Source organism: Cyclopterus lumpus, chromosome 24 (assembly GCF_009769545.1).
Source record: "Cyclopterus lumpus isolate fCycLum1 chromosome 24, fCycLum1.pri, whole genome shotgun sequence".
NCBI classification, from domain to species: domain Eukaryota; kingdom Metazoa; phylum Chordata; class Actinopteri; order Perciformes; family Cyclopteridae; genus Cyclopterus; species Cyclopterus lumpus.
The window spans coordinates 18,438,593-18,456,512 of NC_046989.1; the positions used below are offsets into that span (position 1 = coordinate 18,438,593).

General features: G+C 46.4%; 1 protein-coding gene across 4 annotated transcripts in view; it reads right to left on the minus strand.

The window, feature by feature from the left end:
* Positions 1-2,183: 2,183 nt before the first annotated feature.
* Positions 2,184-17,920, minus strand: part of LOC117727190 (kinesin-like protein KIF13B) — a 30,253-nt gene continuing 14,516 nt past the window's right edge. For 3 of the 4 annotated variants that reach the window (XM_034527316.1, XM_034527317.1, XM_034527318.1), the window contains exons 17-42: positions 17,697-17,783; positions 17,322-17,512; positions 16,044-16,275; positions 15,767-15,929; positions 14,767-14,913; positions 14,394-14,543; positions 13,899-14,027; positions 13,149-13,322; positions 12,786-12,943; positions 11,922-12,054; positions 11,562-11,702; positions 11,304-11,333; positions 11,092-11,191; positions 10,451-10,577; positions 9,896-9,951; positions 9,689-9,807; positions 9,143-9,319; positions 8,939-9,031; positions 8,601-8,753; positions 8,149-8,226; positions 7,972-8,028; positions 7,543-7,621; positions 7,201-7,322; positions 5,391-5,456; positions 3,324-4,665; positions 2,184-3,239 (exon numbers count right to left, since the gene is read on the minus strand). In XM_034527316.1, coding sequence (XP_034383207.1) covers positions 2,989-3,239; positions 3,324-4,665; positions 5,391-5,456; positions 7,201-7,322; positions 7,543-7,621; positions 7,972-8,028; positions 8,149-8,226; positions 8,601-8,753; positions 8,939-9,031; positions 9,143-9,319; positions 9,689-9,807; positions 9,896-9,951; positions 10,451-10,577; positions 11,092-11,191; positions 11,304-11,333; positions 11,562-11,702; positions 11,922-12,054; positions 12,786-12,943; positions 13,149-13,322; positions 13,899-14,027; positions 14,394-14,543; positions 14,767-14,913; positions 15,767-15,929; positions 16,044-16,275; positions 17,322-17,512; positions 17,697-17,783 — 4,555 coding nt within the window. In that variant the 3' untranslated portion in view covers positions 2,184-2,988. The remainder of the gene's footprint in view (positions 3,240-3,323; positions 4,666-5,390; positions 5,457-7,200; positions 7,323-7,542; positions 7,622-7,971; positions 8,029-8,148; positions 8,227-8,600; positions 8,754-8,938; positions 9,032-9,142; positions 9,320-9,688; positions 9,808-9,895; positions 9,952-10,450; positions 10,578-11,091; positions 11,192-11,303; positions 11,334-11,561; positions 11,703-11,921; positions 12,055-12,785; positions 12,944-13,148; positions 13,323-13,898; positions 14,028-14,393; positions 14,544-14,766; positions 14,914-15,766; positions 15,930-16,043; positions 16,276-17,321; positions 17,513-17,696; positions 17,784-17,920) is intronic. The other variant, XM_034527319.1, reaches the window with a different exon arrangement.

A 17,920-nucleotide genomic window follows, 5' to 3' on the forward strand; every position in this document is an offset into this window, starting at 1 on the left:
TTGGACAGAACCAGGCTAGCTGCTTTTTTCAGTTGATATGCTAAGCTAACTGTTAGCATACAGGCATGAGTGGTATCAATCTTCTCAGCTCACTCCCGGCAAGAAGGCAAATGAGCGTAATTCTCAAAATGTCAAACTATTTCTTTTGAAGTGAACCCTTGCCTTAGTGATGGTTTTGGAGAACTGGGACAATATTCTACAAAGCAATTAGCCAGGAACTCATGAAATGGCAAATATGGACATTAATGGTGTTTCAGATAATCTGGATCCTGCTTATAGAACAGCTCCCAGCCCTGGCTGTTGTCTAGTAAAGCCCTATTTAATTCTACTACAGGGACTTGGTACTGGGAACTGTTTAAAAAAAAAAGGGTTGAAAGATTAAAACAATATGTATTTATACTCTTTTTGTTTTTAATGGTAATGTACAAAAAAAATGACGTTTTTAAATGAAACCTGCTTTTATTGTTAAATTAATCATGTTTTTAAATTTCTACTGAATGATCTTTCCATGATCATTTAAACAGTTTTCTTTCTTTCTTTTCATCCCTTATTCGAATTATCAGCAGTCTCCCCCCGTTTGTTTTGTGGACAATGAAAAATGATGCACCTTATTTAGAATATGAATTACTGTTGATGAAGCTTAAAATGTAACCTTCCCTTCCTTAAATGTCAAATGTCCAGTATGCTGTGATGGGGCTAATGTAAAAAACAACCATTTCAGTACAGCAGCATATCGTATGACATCATATACATCATGCATATGTGCTGTTCTAGCCCTGAAGCAATGTCACACCTAACTCCATCAGGGAATGGAGTATTTTAATACGGAGTACAAAACTCAGAATAAATATGGCTCAGAGAGATGGGTATGTTTTAGAATGAATACTACAATTGCATTATTTATCACAGAAGACCGACTCATGTAGATTTGAATGAAAATATGATGCCGAGTTCGTCCCGTGCCATCCGTCTGAAGTTCTCGTCGGTGTTGCAGCGACGGCTGGAAACGGACCCGTCGCTTGCCACTCTCTGGAGATCCGGTCCGCTTCACACTCGACACCGTGCCTCCTCAGCAATACACCCGCTGAGTGTGAAGCTGGTCGGATGAACGATATGCAAGAAGAGGACGACCGTGTATGGATGTCCACTCTCTTTAGGCGGCAGACGAGCATATTATTCAGTATGCCACTAAAAGATGGAATATGTCCCAATACGCACCAGGATGTCCCACTGCAGACACTCTAATATGAGCGAGACGGTCAAAGTTCGAGGTATAATGTTATGACCGAGTATTATGTCCCTTTTATAAGTACGTATACTTTGAGGGCATTAAAAGTATACGTATGTGCAGCGTTAATGTTGTAGCGAGTGACGGAGACCCAGCAGTTCCCAGCATGCCGTTTGGCACTAAGTTAATAGAGGTTCCTTCTCATTACAAAGTACATGTCCCTTAGCTCTCAAGCACATGTTATTGTTTTAAGATAATATGAACCTCAGTCCAGCATGTTGACAAAACGCTGTTTGAAGGGAGCAGGCAAAGCTCTTTTCCGTGAGTTTGGTGTGACATTGTCTCTCCTACAAAGTAAAGTGTTAGGAATAGTGAAGGAAGAGGACGACAGAGTGCATCTAGAGTAGCACGCTGTGGAATGAATTGTCTCGGTCTGTGAGCGATGCCACGGACGGATTTTAGTCCAGCAGCTTTTGTGCGAGCGCTCAAGCTCGACCAATGTTTTTACGGGACGGAAGCAAGAACCCCTCAGGGGCCCGAGAAGATCCCGTGGCTTTTCCCCGGACGCGTTCAGAGGGAGCAATGGTTCTCAACGTGCTGGGATCTGAGGCCCGGCGTTGTGCGTGTGCTCTGAAGGGGGGTCAGGGTCCACCTGTGCTTCCTCCCAGTATAGCTCTGAAGAAGACTGAATGCTGTAGTATCTCAAAATATAGTTAAGTTCAAAATTACTGTATTGCCCATTTCAGAATTTAGTGCCTTTTTTGGACAGTAGACTGTTCTGTAATTAAGATGTAGTATATATACATTTTTTTTGTACAGTTTCTTTGTTCATTTTTTTAACTTGTGTTTATTTTAGTATGATATATATATCATATATAATGTACGAGAATAAAGCTATATCAATGAGACTTCCTGTTTTTACTACATATTCAACTCCACAAAGAGTGATCACACATTGGAGAGCAGAATGAGATTTATTTAACAATATAAAATGGTAATTTTGATTTTCACCATCATGTCTTCATCGTTCAATAAATAAGCATTCAGGCATAGTAAAACATATCTGGTTTACCAAACCAAAATGAATACTAATCACTCCATGAACACGGCATAATTCAATACTCGCTAGTGAAAAAAATATTCCATTTAAAAAGTTATTTCCAATCAATCTTGACACATAAGTTGATTAAAAACATAGCAAAAATGTCAGTAGAATTTGTTAGAAAAGTGAGTGCAAGTGTTTTTGTTGCTAAAACAGTAGATGACACAATCAAGAGCCAAAGAAGCTCCAGTTCAACCGTTTGCGGCCTGTCAGCCGCAGCTCGGGGTTTAGCACAAAGGCGTCGTTGTATTTCAAGGCACAAGTATACACGAGGTATAAAACAACGTTGGAGGTCAATCCGATGCAGCTGTGTGATACATTATGAGCACATGAAGGTGTTTAACATTCTTTTGCCTGGCAAGTGTAATAATACATTTAAAAAGAACAGATTGTGATGATTTTGAGACAGTCCTAATTACTGAAATACCCAAAAAACTAAACATGTATATTTTCTGATAAAAACAAAAGAGGTGAGTGTTCTCTCCAACCCTAAGCAACAGCAGTGTGGGCTGAATTCCCCTTTGCCACCCAAACGTACAGTAAAGGATCCGATGCAGTCGCTCAGCCCAAATAAAACCGCATTGTCACGATCTGAAAGCGTACCCGATAATCACGTCGACCAGCTGATGCATGCTGGGTCGTTCAGCAGGTTCGGAGCTCAACTGTTCCACGACTTGCGGTTCTCTCCTTTTTGCCGGCCGGTCGATGCCCCGCCACCCTCGCCTTTGGCCAGAGCGGTGAGGGCCGCCAGGTTGGGGCTGGATCCGGACAGGTTGGCACTACGGCGCTTGTGCTGCTGCCGGCGGCGCTTTCCACCGGCCTGGCTCACCCGGTGCGGCCTCACCAGCACGCCGTAGCCGGGGTTACAGTGGAAGTAGTGCTTGCCCCCCACTGAACCGTCATTCTTTCCTGGAGAAAAGACAGAGAAAAGGTATGTTTGAGATTGGGAGGGGTGATGGAGCCAAGTAGAAAGCATCAAGAGGTTCTGCTCACCTGCCGGCACCTCCAGTTCCACACCCACCCAGGTACCTTCTGCAAAATCTGCGGGTCCAACGTACCGGACGGTGCCGCTCTTATTGTTCCCCACAGTCACAAACTCCCCTTCTTTCAGCCAGTCAGGAAGAACTGCTGCTGCGTCTCCTTCCTCTGAGTCAGAGATAATTTCTAGGTTTTCCAGCGGCATAGAGAGGTTCAGGTCTTCCCCGAGGCTGCTGGCCCGGTCCGCCTCTGCGGGCTTTGCCTCCTCGTCCTCGCCCACAATACGCTGGAAGGACTTGAGGTCTGCAGACTTCACTTTTTGGATCTTGAAGGGGTTCGCCACTGAGGCATCAGGTTTGAGGGTCTGAACACGGGGCGGAGGAGAAGCTGGGGCGGAGGTGGCTTTCTTTGATAGGTTGGCTGGTGTTTCCTGTTGGACTTCTGTGGTTGAGGATGAAGTCAGCATGGAGATGCCACTCGGGTTTGAGGCCTCAGGAGTGGTTTGTTCTTTAGACGAAGCTGGAAGAACCAACTCTTCAGATGGGCTAGGAGCTGCAACCAAGACTTCAGCCACAACTGGGACCAGATCTGGAGCGCTGGTGAAGGTTGTTTGGTCTTGTTCGGGCTGCTCTGGGGCGACCGTTTCAGACCCACTTTGAACTTCTCGGGCAGACAGTTCAACTTCTGGCTCGAGTTCTTCTGTAAGAGGGGGTTCTGGTTTTGAGGGGTCTGTTTGTGAACATTCTGTCTGCTTGGTTTCTTTCTCTTGTACTAACACCGACTCTTCAATTGGCTCTGTATTGTCTAGTTGTTCTGGTCCAATATGGTCAATGACTGAGTCTTGCTCTTGTTTGGTCTGCCACATTAAATCTGATTCTGCAGCTGAATCCAGCTCTTCTTGCTCCATCAACTGGACCGACACAGACCGATTAGGTTCTTGACCTTGGTAGGAATCCGATGGCGTATCGTCTGGTTTGGACGAGTCGGACCTCTCTTCAGCCGTCTCATCGTCAAAGAGCAGCAGGGACTCCCGAGGCTCCGATCGGTCCACGTGAATAAACTCAGAGTAAGTGTTATATTGTGTCACGTCATCGTCTTCCTCCTCCTCTTCCTCTTCATCCAGCACCACCTCAAAGCCGCTGGTTCTGCTGCCGGGTGACACGGGCAGGTCCCAGCTCAGCGTGTAGACGTCCGACAGCGTTACTGTAGATATGCTAGTCGACACGTAGCCGCTCGATGCTTCGCTCACCGGGCTGGGGGTGGACTCTTCTGTCTCCGGGATGATTGGCGATGGGAGGGGCACAGATCTGGGGCCCTCGGTTTGGAAACCGGGAGGAATGATTTCCTCAATGGGAACCTATAAGTGGAAACCATGGGGACGAAGGTATCGGTGACTCAAAATGCAGCAGAAGGCTAAACTGAAATACACATTGATCTTTTATTGTTCTTCGTTAGACCAGAATCCCAGCTAAATGGGTCAGAATCACTGACTTGAATGCATGTGTACCAAGTACTGACCGCATAGAGTACAGACCGCATAGAGTACTGACCGCATAGAGTACTGACCGCATAGAGTACTGACCGCATAGAGTACAGACCGCATAGAGTACTGACCGCATAGAGTACTGACCGCATAGAGTACAGACCGCATAGAGTACTGACTGCATAGAGTACTGACTGCATAGAGTACTGACTGCATAGAGTACTGACTGCATAGAGTACTGACCGCATAGAGTACTGACCGCATAGAGTACTGACCGCATAGAGTACTGACTGCATAGAGTACTGACTGCCGTAGTAACATAAGCCTGGAGATTCCAACCCTTGTTCATTAAAACTATTAAATAGAGCACCTTGAGAGATACAGTACCTTTACAGTACCTGTAAAGACAACGTACTGCTGCACGGTGACTCAAACGAAGGCTACTTACTTAGCGGTCATCAAAGTAGAAAACAATACAATACAATAATCATAAGGAGGATCCAGAGTGCTGCTGGTACTTTAAAGTGGTGGTGTGTTTGTCCTGCATTATTCAGGGTTCAAATAGATACCTAAACATGATGTGGCTTTGGAGAACTTACTGGCTGCTGCTGTTTGCTCAAGCCCTCTTCAGCACTGGCTGATTGCACCACGATGCGCGGCACGCTCTGCGACAGGAAGGGAACGCTGCGTTAATCACACTTCAAATAAAACAATCTGCATTGGCGGCAAAAGCTCATCGAGCTGATTTTCACGATGTCGGTGTCATTTCGGCCCGGTTCCACCTGGGGATTAGGTGCTAATATAAGCCTGGAGACTCAAAACCTGTTCATTAGACGCGATGAAGCCGCTGTGAGGAATTGATAAAGCTCGTAACGGTGAGGCAGAAGCTGCGATGGGGGAACACAAACATGAATCTACAATAGTCAAAAGATGTCTCCATACTGGAGGCTGAACAGAATACTAAACTAGGCCAGTTGGCCATCTGTCACAATAGATTAGCTTTGCACAGACGTGCGTCATCACTGCGTTTACTCATTTCATTGTAGTGATATGCAACGTTGATATGAGATGCATAACGTGCAATACAAATATGTGTTCATCAAATCACTCAGACAAATAATCATGATAAACTGGAAAAAACAATCAGGGTAATTGCACCATAATTATAATTGCACCCACAAGCATAATCTCTATTCAGCTTCTCAGCTACTTTTTAAAGAGGGTCTAATATCTTGAGATATTTTAAGATGTTAAATAAATCAAGACAATTGTTCGACTGTGGAGGTTAATCAGAGTGATTATCAGAATTCAGCGGATTGATTGGGGTCTTTGTACTTTGGGGCGGAGCGGGGTGGCGACGTGTCCGCCATCAGAGAGCAGGTCGAACACGTCTCTCCACTGTCAGATTATGTGAAGTATTCTTGGATCACGTCCGAGGCAAAGATTAGAGCCGTTGAGTCGCATTACAAGTCATCAAAGGTGTTGAGATCAGGAAATACAATCAACCGCTCAACAGCCTGCTAATATTTTCAAAAGTCAAGGCTTTGATTTCTGTGTTGACCTTTCCAAACATCTGTGGCAGGCGTGGTGGAGCGAGAGTGGTCATTAGCGCACCGGCCTCAAACAACAGCAACGAGGCTCCGATGGCTTCCCGCTCCGGCCGAACGCCGCGGCGCGGCTTCCCCAATTAGCTTCCCCTCGGCGGCTCGAGGCGCCAATCAGCTGAACCAGACGCCGAGGCGTTCGGCCGCAACGAGACGCCAGCAGACTTCCCGGGTCTTGCTCGGCACGTGGTTGGAGAGCATTGGATGAGGAAGGGGGCGGGGGGGTTCACCTGCTCCTAATTAACCCCCCTCTACATGCAGAATATGGAGCGCCATGCTCGGATCACGAACATTATACAGCTCGTCAATTCACTCGTGTCAAAGTGGCACGACTCGCACAAAGCCTGCTATTCTCTGATTGGATGTTTTCTGGAACATTTGAAAGGATCCAAAACACAATGAGTGGGTATTCATTAATGCTGTTAATAGCGATTTCATATTTTTATTAGCTGTAAATCTGGTGCTTATGTTGTATTTTTAATGTCAGGAAACCAGAGACGAGCTCAGACACCACCCATAATAAACGTTAGACCAGATAACGTACAGCAGGGGTGTACTTGAGGAAAGGTTTTTAAAACACGACATCAAAGCACCGTGCATGAAGACGCACAGAGGCATTTATACACTTTATCTGTTTATTGCTTGTGTTTCCATCTACATGAGCTCCGTTTCCATGGCAACTGGAGAAATAGAACCAGCTGCTGATGAGTAGAGGGGATATTTAGATTTATGCTGCAGCGATGCATGTACCCTTTCAATCCCTGATAAGACAGTGTGCAGAACACAGCTGACTGAATGAGTGTACCTGCTGATGACGGACAGCCGTCTGCTCCCGACCGTCTTCCCTCCCACCAGGAAGCAGTGACTTCAGCAGCTTGGGTACGGCCTTCACTGGAGGGAGATAAGACACAGCAAGACCTGAATGCACTGACGGAGATAGCGGAGCGGGCAAGAGAAGGAGAGGAGGTTGCAGAAGCAGAGATGGAGAACACAAGGGCAGAAGGAAAGATTATTGTTGTCGGGGGGCGGGGTTGGCAAAGTGCCAAATGAAGATTCAGATTAAAATGACGGACATAAATCCAAAACAGGAAGACGGTCACAGCCACAGAAGGACTCCACGAGAAGGCAAAGGTTCTATTGGTCATACCTGTCTCTGGGGCCGGGTTCTGGGAGATGGAGCTGGGCAGGGTGCGTCGAGATGAAAGGTCCTGGTGGCTCTCCCAGCCCTGCACGTACAAGAGGCCGAAACCCAGAGGGATGTGTGACTAATAAGTAATTGTGAACTTTGACCTTCAACGGCCTCTTTTGGTGACCAGAAAGCACCGGAACAACACCGATAGATGTCCTCTACGGCAGCTAATGCATTTATCCATGACCACTAGTGAACCATTTCATTTAGTCGACTGTCAGACTTACCATTGCTCTCTTAATCGCAACATGTGATATTTAGAGACTCAATATGGGGATGTATGTATATATGAGACAATCTTGCACATGGAAAACAGAAGATGACATTTACATGACAAACAGACCCGGAGGACTGAGACGATTGGTGTGTGTGATTTATGCGTCTTACCTTGAAGTCATTGAGCCTGTGAGTAGAGGAGTAGAGATCCACACTGCTGGCTGACAGCTGGGTCAGGGGGTTAGGGCCAGGGGGGGGTGGGGGCGGCGGGGGTAGTGAGACGGGTTAACACCAGGAGAACACGACCAAACAAAACCCCAACGCAAAGAAGACTCTGAACTCTCTTACCCGGTTGATGTTTGGAGAGCTCAGGCAGCGTCTAGAAGCTTTGCCTCTGCCTGCCAGCTGTTCCCTCACAGCCACCTCCTACACACACACACACACACACACACACACACACACACACACACACACACACACACACACACACACAACCACACACACACACACACACACACACACACACACACACACACACACACACACACACACAACACACACACACACACACACACACACACACACACACACACACACACACACACACACACACACACACACACACACACACACACACGTTTCTTTTTCTGGCATTGAATAAGCAGTTTAAAAAAAGAAAATGACAAATATCAGCCAAAGGAACACTGAAATGAGAGAGTGGTCAGATGCTCAGTTCCCCTGAGGTAGAAGATGCTGAACACCAGTGATTCAATGCGTGTTCATGGACTGCGTTCCCTGACCTGTCGGAGTCGGTCCAGAGTGAGGATGTTCTCCACAGCCAGGACGCTGCGCAGGTATTTCTCTATGGCCGCCTCGCTGTCGGCCGACTGGTCGTCCTCGGTGCTGGCAGCCAGCCTGGCCAGCATCTCCCTGTCCTCTGGGCCGTGGATGTCCTGTGGGAGCAAGGGGGACGCGCTGTAAAGGGTGGTGCTTAATGCCGGATCCTAACGCACCCTGCTGGGGGTTTCATTTATCTACGTTAAGCTGCCCGTCACAGCTGACAGCTTCACTTCACACAGAATACTTTGGTTTTATTTGAATTCCTTTCTAACAAATACCTTTGCGGCCCGGTACTTACCCCTGGGATGTTAGAAACAATCTCAAAGGTGACTCCGCAGCCTGGGATGGTGCTGCGCTGAGACATCCTCTTCAGCAGGCTCTGAGCAAAACCCTGCCACACAAACGCATTTTCTCAATTTGAACACTTAGCGGACATGAGACTTTCTAAGAGAGAAAGCTTCGCGTCAGACTGCTCCTACCCAGCATGCCTCGGGCCACCCACCTGTCTCCCGGTGACGTTGACGCAGACGCGTTTCCTGAGCACCAGCTGCATGTGGGCCGGGTGGCTCAGCTGAACCACCGCGCTGACCGTCAAGTAGACCCTCTGGTCGGCCGACGTCACGCGGCTCAGCTGGGGGCACTCGTGGACCGTGGAGTCCCAGGAGGCCTCCACCTTCACCTGGGGGAGCACACCGACAAGCATGACACATGAACTGGCTGCGGGATGCCCTCCATCTGTTACTTACGGTTCCCTTCTTTGTAACTGTGTATCCTTGTTTAGATAAGTGCTATAGAAATTAAGTTATTCATATTATTAGTTCATTACCTCTGGTTTCTACAGTTTCACAATACGAAGGTCAAAGAAGTCGTCGTCCTCTTGTCTTTCTGGGCACTTTTATTTGAGTCATTATGTATCATTGTAACTACATTTTGTTTGCTTACTTATTCTTTTTTTCACTTGTATATATATTTTTGTGAACTACTTTGTAACCTTCTTTAGATAAGTGCTGCCCAAATGCAATTATCGATATGAATATTATCGCATTACCTCTGGATCATAGTGTTTCACAAGATGAAGGTCAAAGGAGTCGTCGTCGTCCTCCCCACCGAGCAGCGCGTCCAGCCCCCCGGCCAACGGGGCCGACAGGTTGGACTGGAAATCATCAGCTGGAGGGCAAACGAGACGGAGGAGTGAGACAGACGGAAGAAAGGAGCGGATTCGGCAGTTATTAAAAGGCGGCGAGGAGCGGCGTACCGCTGAGATCCAGGAACAAGACAGGAATGTGCGTTTCCATCCCAGGGACCGGCACCCTGTGGAGAAACAGCACAGTCAGCATAATGACTGAGGACAGAGGGGCCGACAGCTGACGGGCTCATCTCCAGTTGGGTTTTAATGTGGATCTGAGTGTAACAGTTATACGACAGATTCAGCCCAGTATAAAATGAGGTACCGATGGATTATGTTATGTGATCATTTTGGATTACGGTCAGCTCACAAAATTGTGATGGGAAGTAAACTAGCAAAGCAATAGCACGGAACAGAATATATTACAAGTTTGCTTGCTCTCCATAACATTTTTCTGAAGTAAGAGTAAATCAGTATTATCAGCTAAATATACGTAAGTATCCAAAGTAGATACAGTATGATATATAAAATGTGATTTTTACTTTAATCCACAATTATATATCTTATGTATAAGAAGTGTCTCTGTAGATTTTTAGAGGGTCGTTCCAAAGGGAACATTGCCTTTCAACAAACCTTTCCTTGGAAATAAAATAAACAATTTTAAGGTTTCCGTTCAAAACACACCTCTCCACCGGCGCTCCGGGGATCCCGCTGCCAGCCGACGGCACCAGAACAGCGTTGCGTTCTTCTGTTAGTGTCAGGCGACACTCCAGCAGCTGGGACTCCCGCTCTAAATCATCCTCTGACTTATCTACACACACACACACACACACACACACACACACTGAGTCTGGCATAAGCCCCATAAGGCTGATCAAAATTGTTTTTTTCTTCTGTATTCAGGATTTAAGAACAGATAAATAAAACTGGTTTTATCAGGATAATTCCAGCTGTGAAAACATTTGGCAGATGACAAGTTTTTTGGTTGGGATCAAGTGTTTGTTGTTGTCACACTCCTTTCATGGTTTCTCTAACGCAGATGAACGTTCTCTTCGAGCCAAAACAAAGACATGTGATGTCACATTACTTGCTGACACACAATATATGTGCCCGTTGTGTTTAGAGTGCATGGAGAAGTTAAAACTCACCTGCAAGAAAACATGAGTGCTTAGTCCCATTTAGAAGTAGTGGTGCGCTTCAGCATCTTGTGGCCGAAATGAGTATTACAACAACAAACGCTTGTGAAAATGGATTGTCGCAATTATTTCTTCTGTAGAATTCAGACAATCTGATTTTTTTGGGTTGCATGAGTTCCACAGCTGTACCTGGTTTGCAAACTATCTTCTGTAGCTGCTGGTCCAGATACTCCTGCCTCTGAGTGAGTGTGACCAGCCACTGTTCCCTCATCCTCTCCAGGTCAACCTCCTACACACATGCACAGACGCGTCAGTTGGACAGACTATTTGGATTTAGTTTATTTTCTCCATTACGAGCAAACTATCACCACCATCTTGCTCTTTGCAATTGATCTACTTACTTGGTAGCTGTCCATGTCTTCATCCCCAGACTGACATTTGAATTGAGAGAGAACCAATTAGAGTCAAACAATAACTACAAAAAGATGCTATTTAAGTCAGATAGAGGGTGTCTGAGGAAATCTAAATTCATCACTCGCACAAACAAATTAAGTGTGAAAAACAAAGATCTAGGTCATTTAATTCCCCCTCTCCCAAAATAAATCTTTTGTCCACATATTTCAAACTCATACCAACATCGGATTAGATTTCCTGCTCACCCATTGGGATCCGCTGCTTTTGGAGATCTGCCGGACCTTGACGTCTCCGATGGACACAGAGAGGATGGAGGCGGCGATGAGGGGCATGGTGCCAGAGTCTAGTACTGAACGGACCTCCACCTGGACCCGACGGGACTGACCCTGGAGGGACAGATTCACATGAGGGGATAGAAACATGCACACTGTTGTGACGGGACGATGGAAGCCACAAGACCATGAAGCCAAAAAAATGAAATAATAGTGACTGGATGGGCCAACAGGAAAACTCCAGCTTAACATTAGAAAATAAACTTCAACCAGTGTCCATGCACAAATGTATAAACCACAAATACAAACAAAAACACAAAGTATCCAGGATACCTGTCTGAGCTGGAAGACTCCTCCTGTGCAAACATCTTTAGCAGGAAGAACCTCGACAGCTGTGAACTCTCCGGTCTCGTTCAGCTCCATCAGCTGCACCCACAACTCCAGGTGGCGGGTCACCTCGCTCCACCTGCAGGCACAGCATGGACCCACAAAGCTTCACGGGACGTACGATGTACTTCTCCATTGTTAGTGAATTAATACAGTCTTCTGTGGACGGATTTTAGACACCTAAAAGAATATATCAGTTGACGCTATATTTAGAATATGTTCACTGCTTTACTTTGTCATCAGACAGCCCTTTACGACATTTCTCCTCTCTTCAAAGCCACCAGTCATTTAACCTTTCCGGTTGTAAAAAAAAAGGTAAACTTACAGTCTTGTGGCTTCAAAGGAATCATCGACAACGGCTTCAGTTCTCCATTAGAAAGGGATGTCTGATGGGAAGGTAAAGCGGTGAAAATATTCTAAATATAGCGTCAACTGATATATTCTTTTAGGTGTCTAAAATACATCCTCAGCAGCACATTGCTGGTGCTCATGTCTGCTTCTCCAAACTCCATCTACTGTAGTAATACACTGACTACGAAGAAGTCATCATACAACCACACTTCTAATCACAACTATCCCTTTACCGCCATGTTAATACATATACCTGTAAACGTTAGGACGGTTTTGTAGATATTGGTGTTTTTGAGGACAGGTCTATTGGTCAAATCCACGGTAATAGTTTAGGTGAACAGAACTGGACATGTGTAAAGTTACACAACTAACCTGAATGTCTCACTTCTTTTAGGTGGAGTGGACTAGTGAGCTTCATTCAATCATTTTTGGACGACTGCATGGTTTGCATCCCCTCACCTTTCTCTGAGGGTTCGGGTCTTGGCCTGAATCACTCCCAGGTCCCACAGCGCCAGGTTCCTGCGATGGTTGGATTGCTTGTGGCCGTACACTTCAATGGCCACCGCCCCCTCTGCCAAATATTCCAAGAAGTCCTCCGACACCGGCACAGACAACTCCTTAAAAGGTTATAAACAATTGTATTTATTCTGATTGACATCTTCTTATGCTGAAAATCTTTCGTTTGTTGTCGATTACTCGCGGTGCTGGTGATGAATTAGCTTTGTCCATTGTATTGTTTCTCTCTCAAATGGTGGAGTATGTGGGATATTATGTGTGTGTGTGTGTGTGTGTGTGTGTGTGTGTGTCCACTGTGAATGTCACCTTGGCGCTGTCGAAGACCACAGTGCACTGAGGGTCTCTGGAGGAGGACGACGAGCTGGATGGCTGCATCTCTGGAGCGATGAACACAGACTCCTCCTCCCCCCAGAAGTGGTACTGGCAGAAGACGAAGTTGGACAGGTGGCGAGGCAGCCCATTGGCGTGGAGGATCTTCACCTGGGGGGAGTGGAGACGAGCAAACATGATGTTCTCTAGTTTCTGTTGGTTTGGATCTCATGGTTCTATGGAAAACATGCAGACCAGACATAAACAGAGCTTTTAATGTTTAGAACTGCTGAACAAGGTTGCTTTAGAACCGTCTGTGAAATCTTAGTTTGTCTCTCTCCTGAAGTCAAGAAATAAAAAAGCCGTAGGTCAATATGTAAGAATGTGCAGCAAAGAGCTCCTGATTTTTTTATTTCATTCCATCAACAACAACAAAAGCAGACGCACAGCCAGAGTTAATTACACTCGTCACATTTCACAGCAGTGAGCTGGAGGACACAACAATGTGACTGCCTGCCAGATCCATTATTAATCTGGAGCCATTTCCCCACAGGCAACACTGGCAACACTCTACTGTTAAACACTTTACTGAGCTGCATGGCGGATCCAGACTTGTATGTCAGTGAGAGGAGATGTGTGCTTCACATTATCAGTTCTTTCCTGGATGTCTTGCTGTATCTTTGGGCTCATTTATAACTAAAGTCATGTGATGGACAGTTTAATGAATCTCCGTCCGCACGTTCTCACCACACAGTCCAGTTTGCGCTCTTGCAGGTCTCCGTCTGTGTTGCCCTGCTGGGCGCCGGCCAGTCCTGGACCCTGGTCCTCGGAGCCCTCCGTTCCCCGCCACACCTCCACATGGAGCCGACCTGCCACCTGACACACACGCAGAGCAGCAGGCTCTCAATTCAGTTCGTCATGAGGGCGACGAGCCAGCGTGTCTTTTTATAAACATTTAGGATCTAATGATGTATATTTTTGGGCGGCATCCCGTGGCGGAAAACGAAATTGTAATTTCATCTTTTGGCCACAATGTCAAAATTGCTTCAAAGCCTGCCGCACTTCCTGGAGACTTGAACGTCGCCCCTGCTTTGTGGCCTACTGCTTTGACGCCTTGAGTTTGGCTGTCGATAAACATTCATGGACTGAAAACACACACAGGTCATAACATCTAAAAGTGTCCGTGTGTGTGTGCGTGTGTGTGTGTGCGTGTGCGTGTGTGTGTCATCAGCGCGGTCCTACCTCTCCGTTCTGGTTGATGATGGGCACTGCGTACTGCAGCTTGATGTCGTGGAACAGGCAGGCCAGGAAAACGTTGGCCACGCCGATCAGACTGTGGTTCTCCTGTTCATCGAAGAACGGGTCGGCGCGTTTGAAATAGGATCTCATCACCTGAGTTAGAGAGAAAGAGGAAGTACGGGGGCGGGCATGAATAAATCACAACTAGATCTAAAGATCCATCAGGACTTTTTGAAGTACATCAAATGTCAAATGTCTTCTCTTTAACTGCATGTTTGCAAATGTTTTATCTACATATTATTTGTTTCCTGTGCTTATTCTGTGCACTGAATAACATAGTACTGGAATTCATGTATCTGAGTCTCTATTCACTCACAGGGTTGTCTTCATCAAAGTCCTTCCACTCCTGGTAGAGCTCCCTCATGTCCACCAGTCGGTTCTCCATCTTTTCCAGAGCCCAGATCTGCTTCCCTTTACCTTTACGGCGAACCTGGATGGCCGGCTCACTCAACACTACATCACGCTATAAAAAGGAGGAAGTTGGGCAAAAGAAAAGAGATTTTGAGTGTGAGAAGGCAGTTATGGGACTTTAAAACCCTTGTTGTAGTCAAAACTCAAATCTGATCACCCGGACGTGATACATATGGTTTACACGCAGTGGGATTTGCCCCCTATCCTCACTACCTGAGCATAACACTGTCTTCTCCAGATGGACAGCTCGTACACAAAAGAAGTTCTTTATCACTTGCCAGAACAGAGAAGTTCCTGTATTTTGTTTTATTTATTTCATCCATCCACTAGAACACAAAAACACACCCTCAGCCACAACTAACATAACCATATTCTCTTATTAAATATGTTCTGCTTGTTAACTGCCTGTATTTACTCTAACCATAATATCCAACATTGAAAACAATGACTTTTTAACATTTTTATAAACACACGACATCCGACAACTTCTTTCGACTTGTCATTTTTTACTTTGACTTACTTTTCTTCTTCCTTATATTTTTCTTATTATGTCTTTTGATTGAATGTGCTTGAAAATAATCATGTTTTCTTCAGCATCAAAGTCACCCAATGGTGGATGTCTCTCCATCGATCGCTGCACTGCAAACAGAAACTGTTAACAGCCAACGCGGCATATTTATAAATGGGCCTTTCTCGTCCTCCGACCACTTAAAGCGCTTCACACTCCACTGGTCAGCATCACTCTGCACTCAGCATGAAAATCCATATGGCATTATTAAACTCCTGAGCTGAACAGCATGTCAATCACAGAAAGTGTTTGGTGGCGGTTCAGTTGATTGAATTGCTTTTTTGTGTACTTTGTCACACACGCACACGCACACGCACACGCACACGCACACGCACACCTTCCTGTTGGCATCCAGGTTGGCAGCAGGTATCTGCAGAGTGACCAGGTACTCCGTCCTCTTGCTCAGCTCCTCGGCTATGAAGCCGGCCTCCTGGGCCAGCAGGTTGGCCCGGACGATCTGCTCCCTCAGGCGCCGCAGGCTGCGAGTCATCATCGCCTCTCTGAACCACAAAACAGAGCTGAAGTTTTACTAGAGCATCTTCTTTTCTTCCTTTCAAGACCTGACTGCCAACAGGGGGTCAGTAAAAGTCTCACATCCACCAGCTTTAGCTCACCTGTCCTCGCTCCAGCGCCGCACTCGCTTTTGGGAGCTGGGCGCCACCGCTGCAGCAGCCACACCGGCCACCGGGCCCGCCGGGTCCAGGAGGTGGGAGGGTTTCTCAGGGGTGAGCCTCCGGCGGAGCTGCTGCAGCTCCTGTTCGTACATCTGCCTCTGGCGCTCCAGGGCGCAGCGCTTCTCCTCCTCGTGCTGCCTCTCCAGGGTCTGTAACACCGACTGCAACGGGTCTGAGGAGGAGGAGCCGCCGGAGCATGAAGAGCAGGAGAGAGTGTGAAGATTAATAGAATGTACCATTCTTTCTTATCAAAACTATCAGCACTGTTCATCCTAAAATGAAAATCCTGTCAACTCCAAACAAGCTGGAACCGCTTCACAGGATCACTGTACCTAATATGTACCTCGTTATCTCTATTTCGGTCTTCTGTCAGAGCACCGCAGGCTTAACACAACCACGCAGAACATTGTGGAGAATATAGATGAGGGTAAACTGAACGGCGTGGACACACAGGGGAATTATTTTGGGGTCTAAATATTTGGCTAATAGAGCACACAAGCTGTCTGGAGTATATAAGAATAAAGCTATTCTCAATGTAAATAAATAGAAAAAGACCAAAGGTACCCTGTTAACAAATGTATTACTGTGTGTTTCAAGAGCCTAATATATATTCTTCCTCTGTGCCTGTGAGCTCCATTGTTAAAATATGAAATAGCACATCAATGACTCATAGCTGTCGACTAGTTAGTTCAAAATAATATTTTCTGTGACCCATTTTTAATGATTTACATTCTTCAGGAACAAATGGGCTTTGGGATGAGTGCAAGGATACATTGTAGGGAACTAACTGTCAGTTTTGGTCTTGGTTGACATTAGTTCCCTTTAGGCGATTTGTGAAAATGCTACTAGAAGTTCTCTTGCTGCCCCGATGACATGTCCCACAGATAGAGACGCAGACGGGTGTGGAGGTCAGAATAGACACTCTCTGCTTCAGAGGGTTCCACTCCCATTTCAGGAATTTTAGATCCCGCAAACCAAATGTAAACATTCATAGCATTCACCCTATCTGGCAGTCTGATGTGTGAACAGAGTTCAGGATGAGTTGAAGAGACAAAATACATTCAAACTCTAAGTCCAAAGTAATATAGAATGTCTCCATATCTTCTTGAGTTGTCATGACAGAGTAGTACCAACTGTGTAAACACGCTGAGTAATGCCCGTCACTGTGTTCAGCACCACTGCACAACTAACAACATGCTCTGAGGAAGTGGGACTCACCATTGTTGCCCATGCCTTTCATCATGACTTCGGCCTGAGCGAACTCGTAGCCGAAGCTCAGCTCGCTCGACACGTCGCTGGCCGCGTCAAAGTCCGCCTCCAGCCGGTCTGTGCTCAAACACGTCTTCATCGCAGCGCCGCCCTCCTCGTCCTCACCCCCTGCGTGGACCATGTGCTTCGGCAGGTTGATCCTGATCGTGTCCATGAGCGGGCGGCGGTTGGATGTGATGCGAGACAGCGAGTGATGGAAAAGAGGAAGAGTGTGATGTAGCGGAGAGAAAAAAGGAAGAGGCACAATAAAGAGTTTGTGATCACATGTAAATAAATGCAGTCAAGACATTTTTGTATTAGAAAATACATTTAAAAGTGACCGACCTGAAGAAGTGGTTGTTTCCCCACAGGATGCGGTCGCCGTGGTGAAGCTGCACTGGACTGGAGATGGCAGCACCGTTCACACAGGTTCTACAGGTGGACAAAACAAACATTTGAGATGAGAATACTGGGGTCACTCTACTGAGAATATGACCAATTGGGCCCTTGTTAAGTGACTGAACTACTGCACTACCACATATCCAGCAGGCAGCGAGCCACATGAGCAC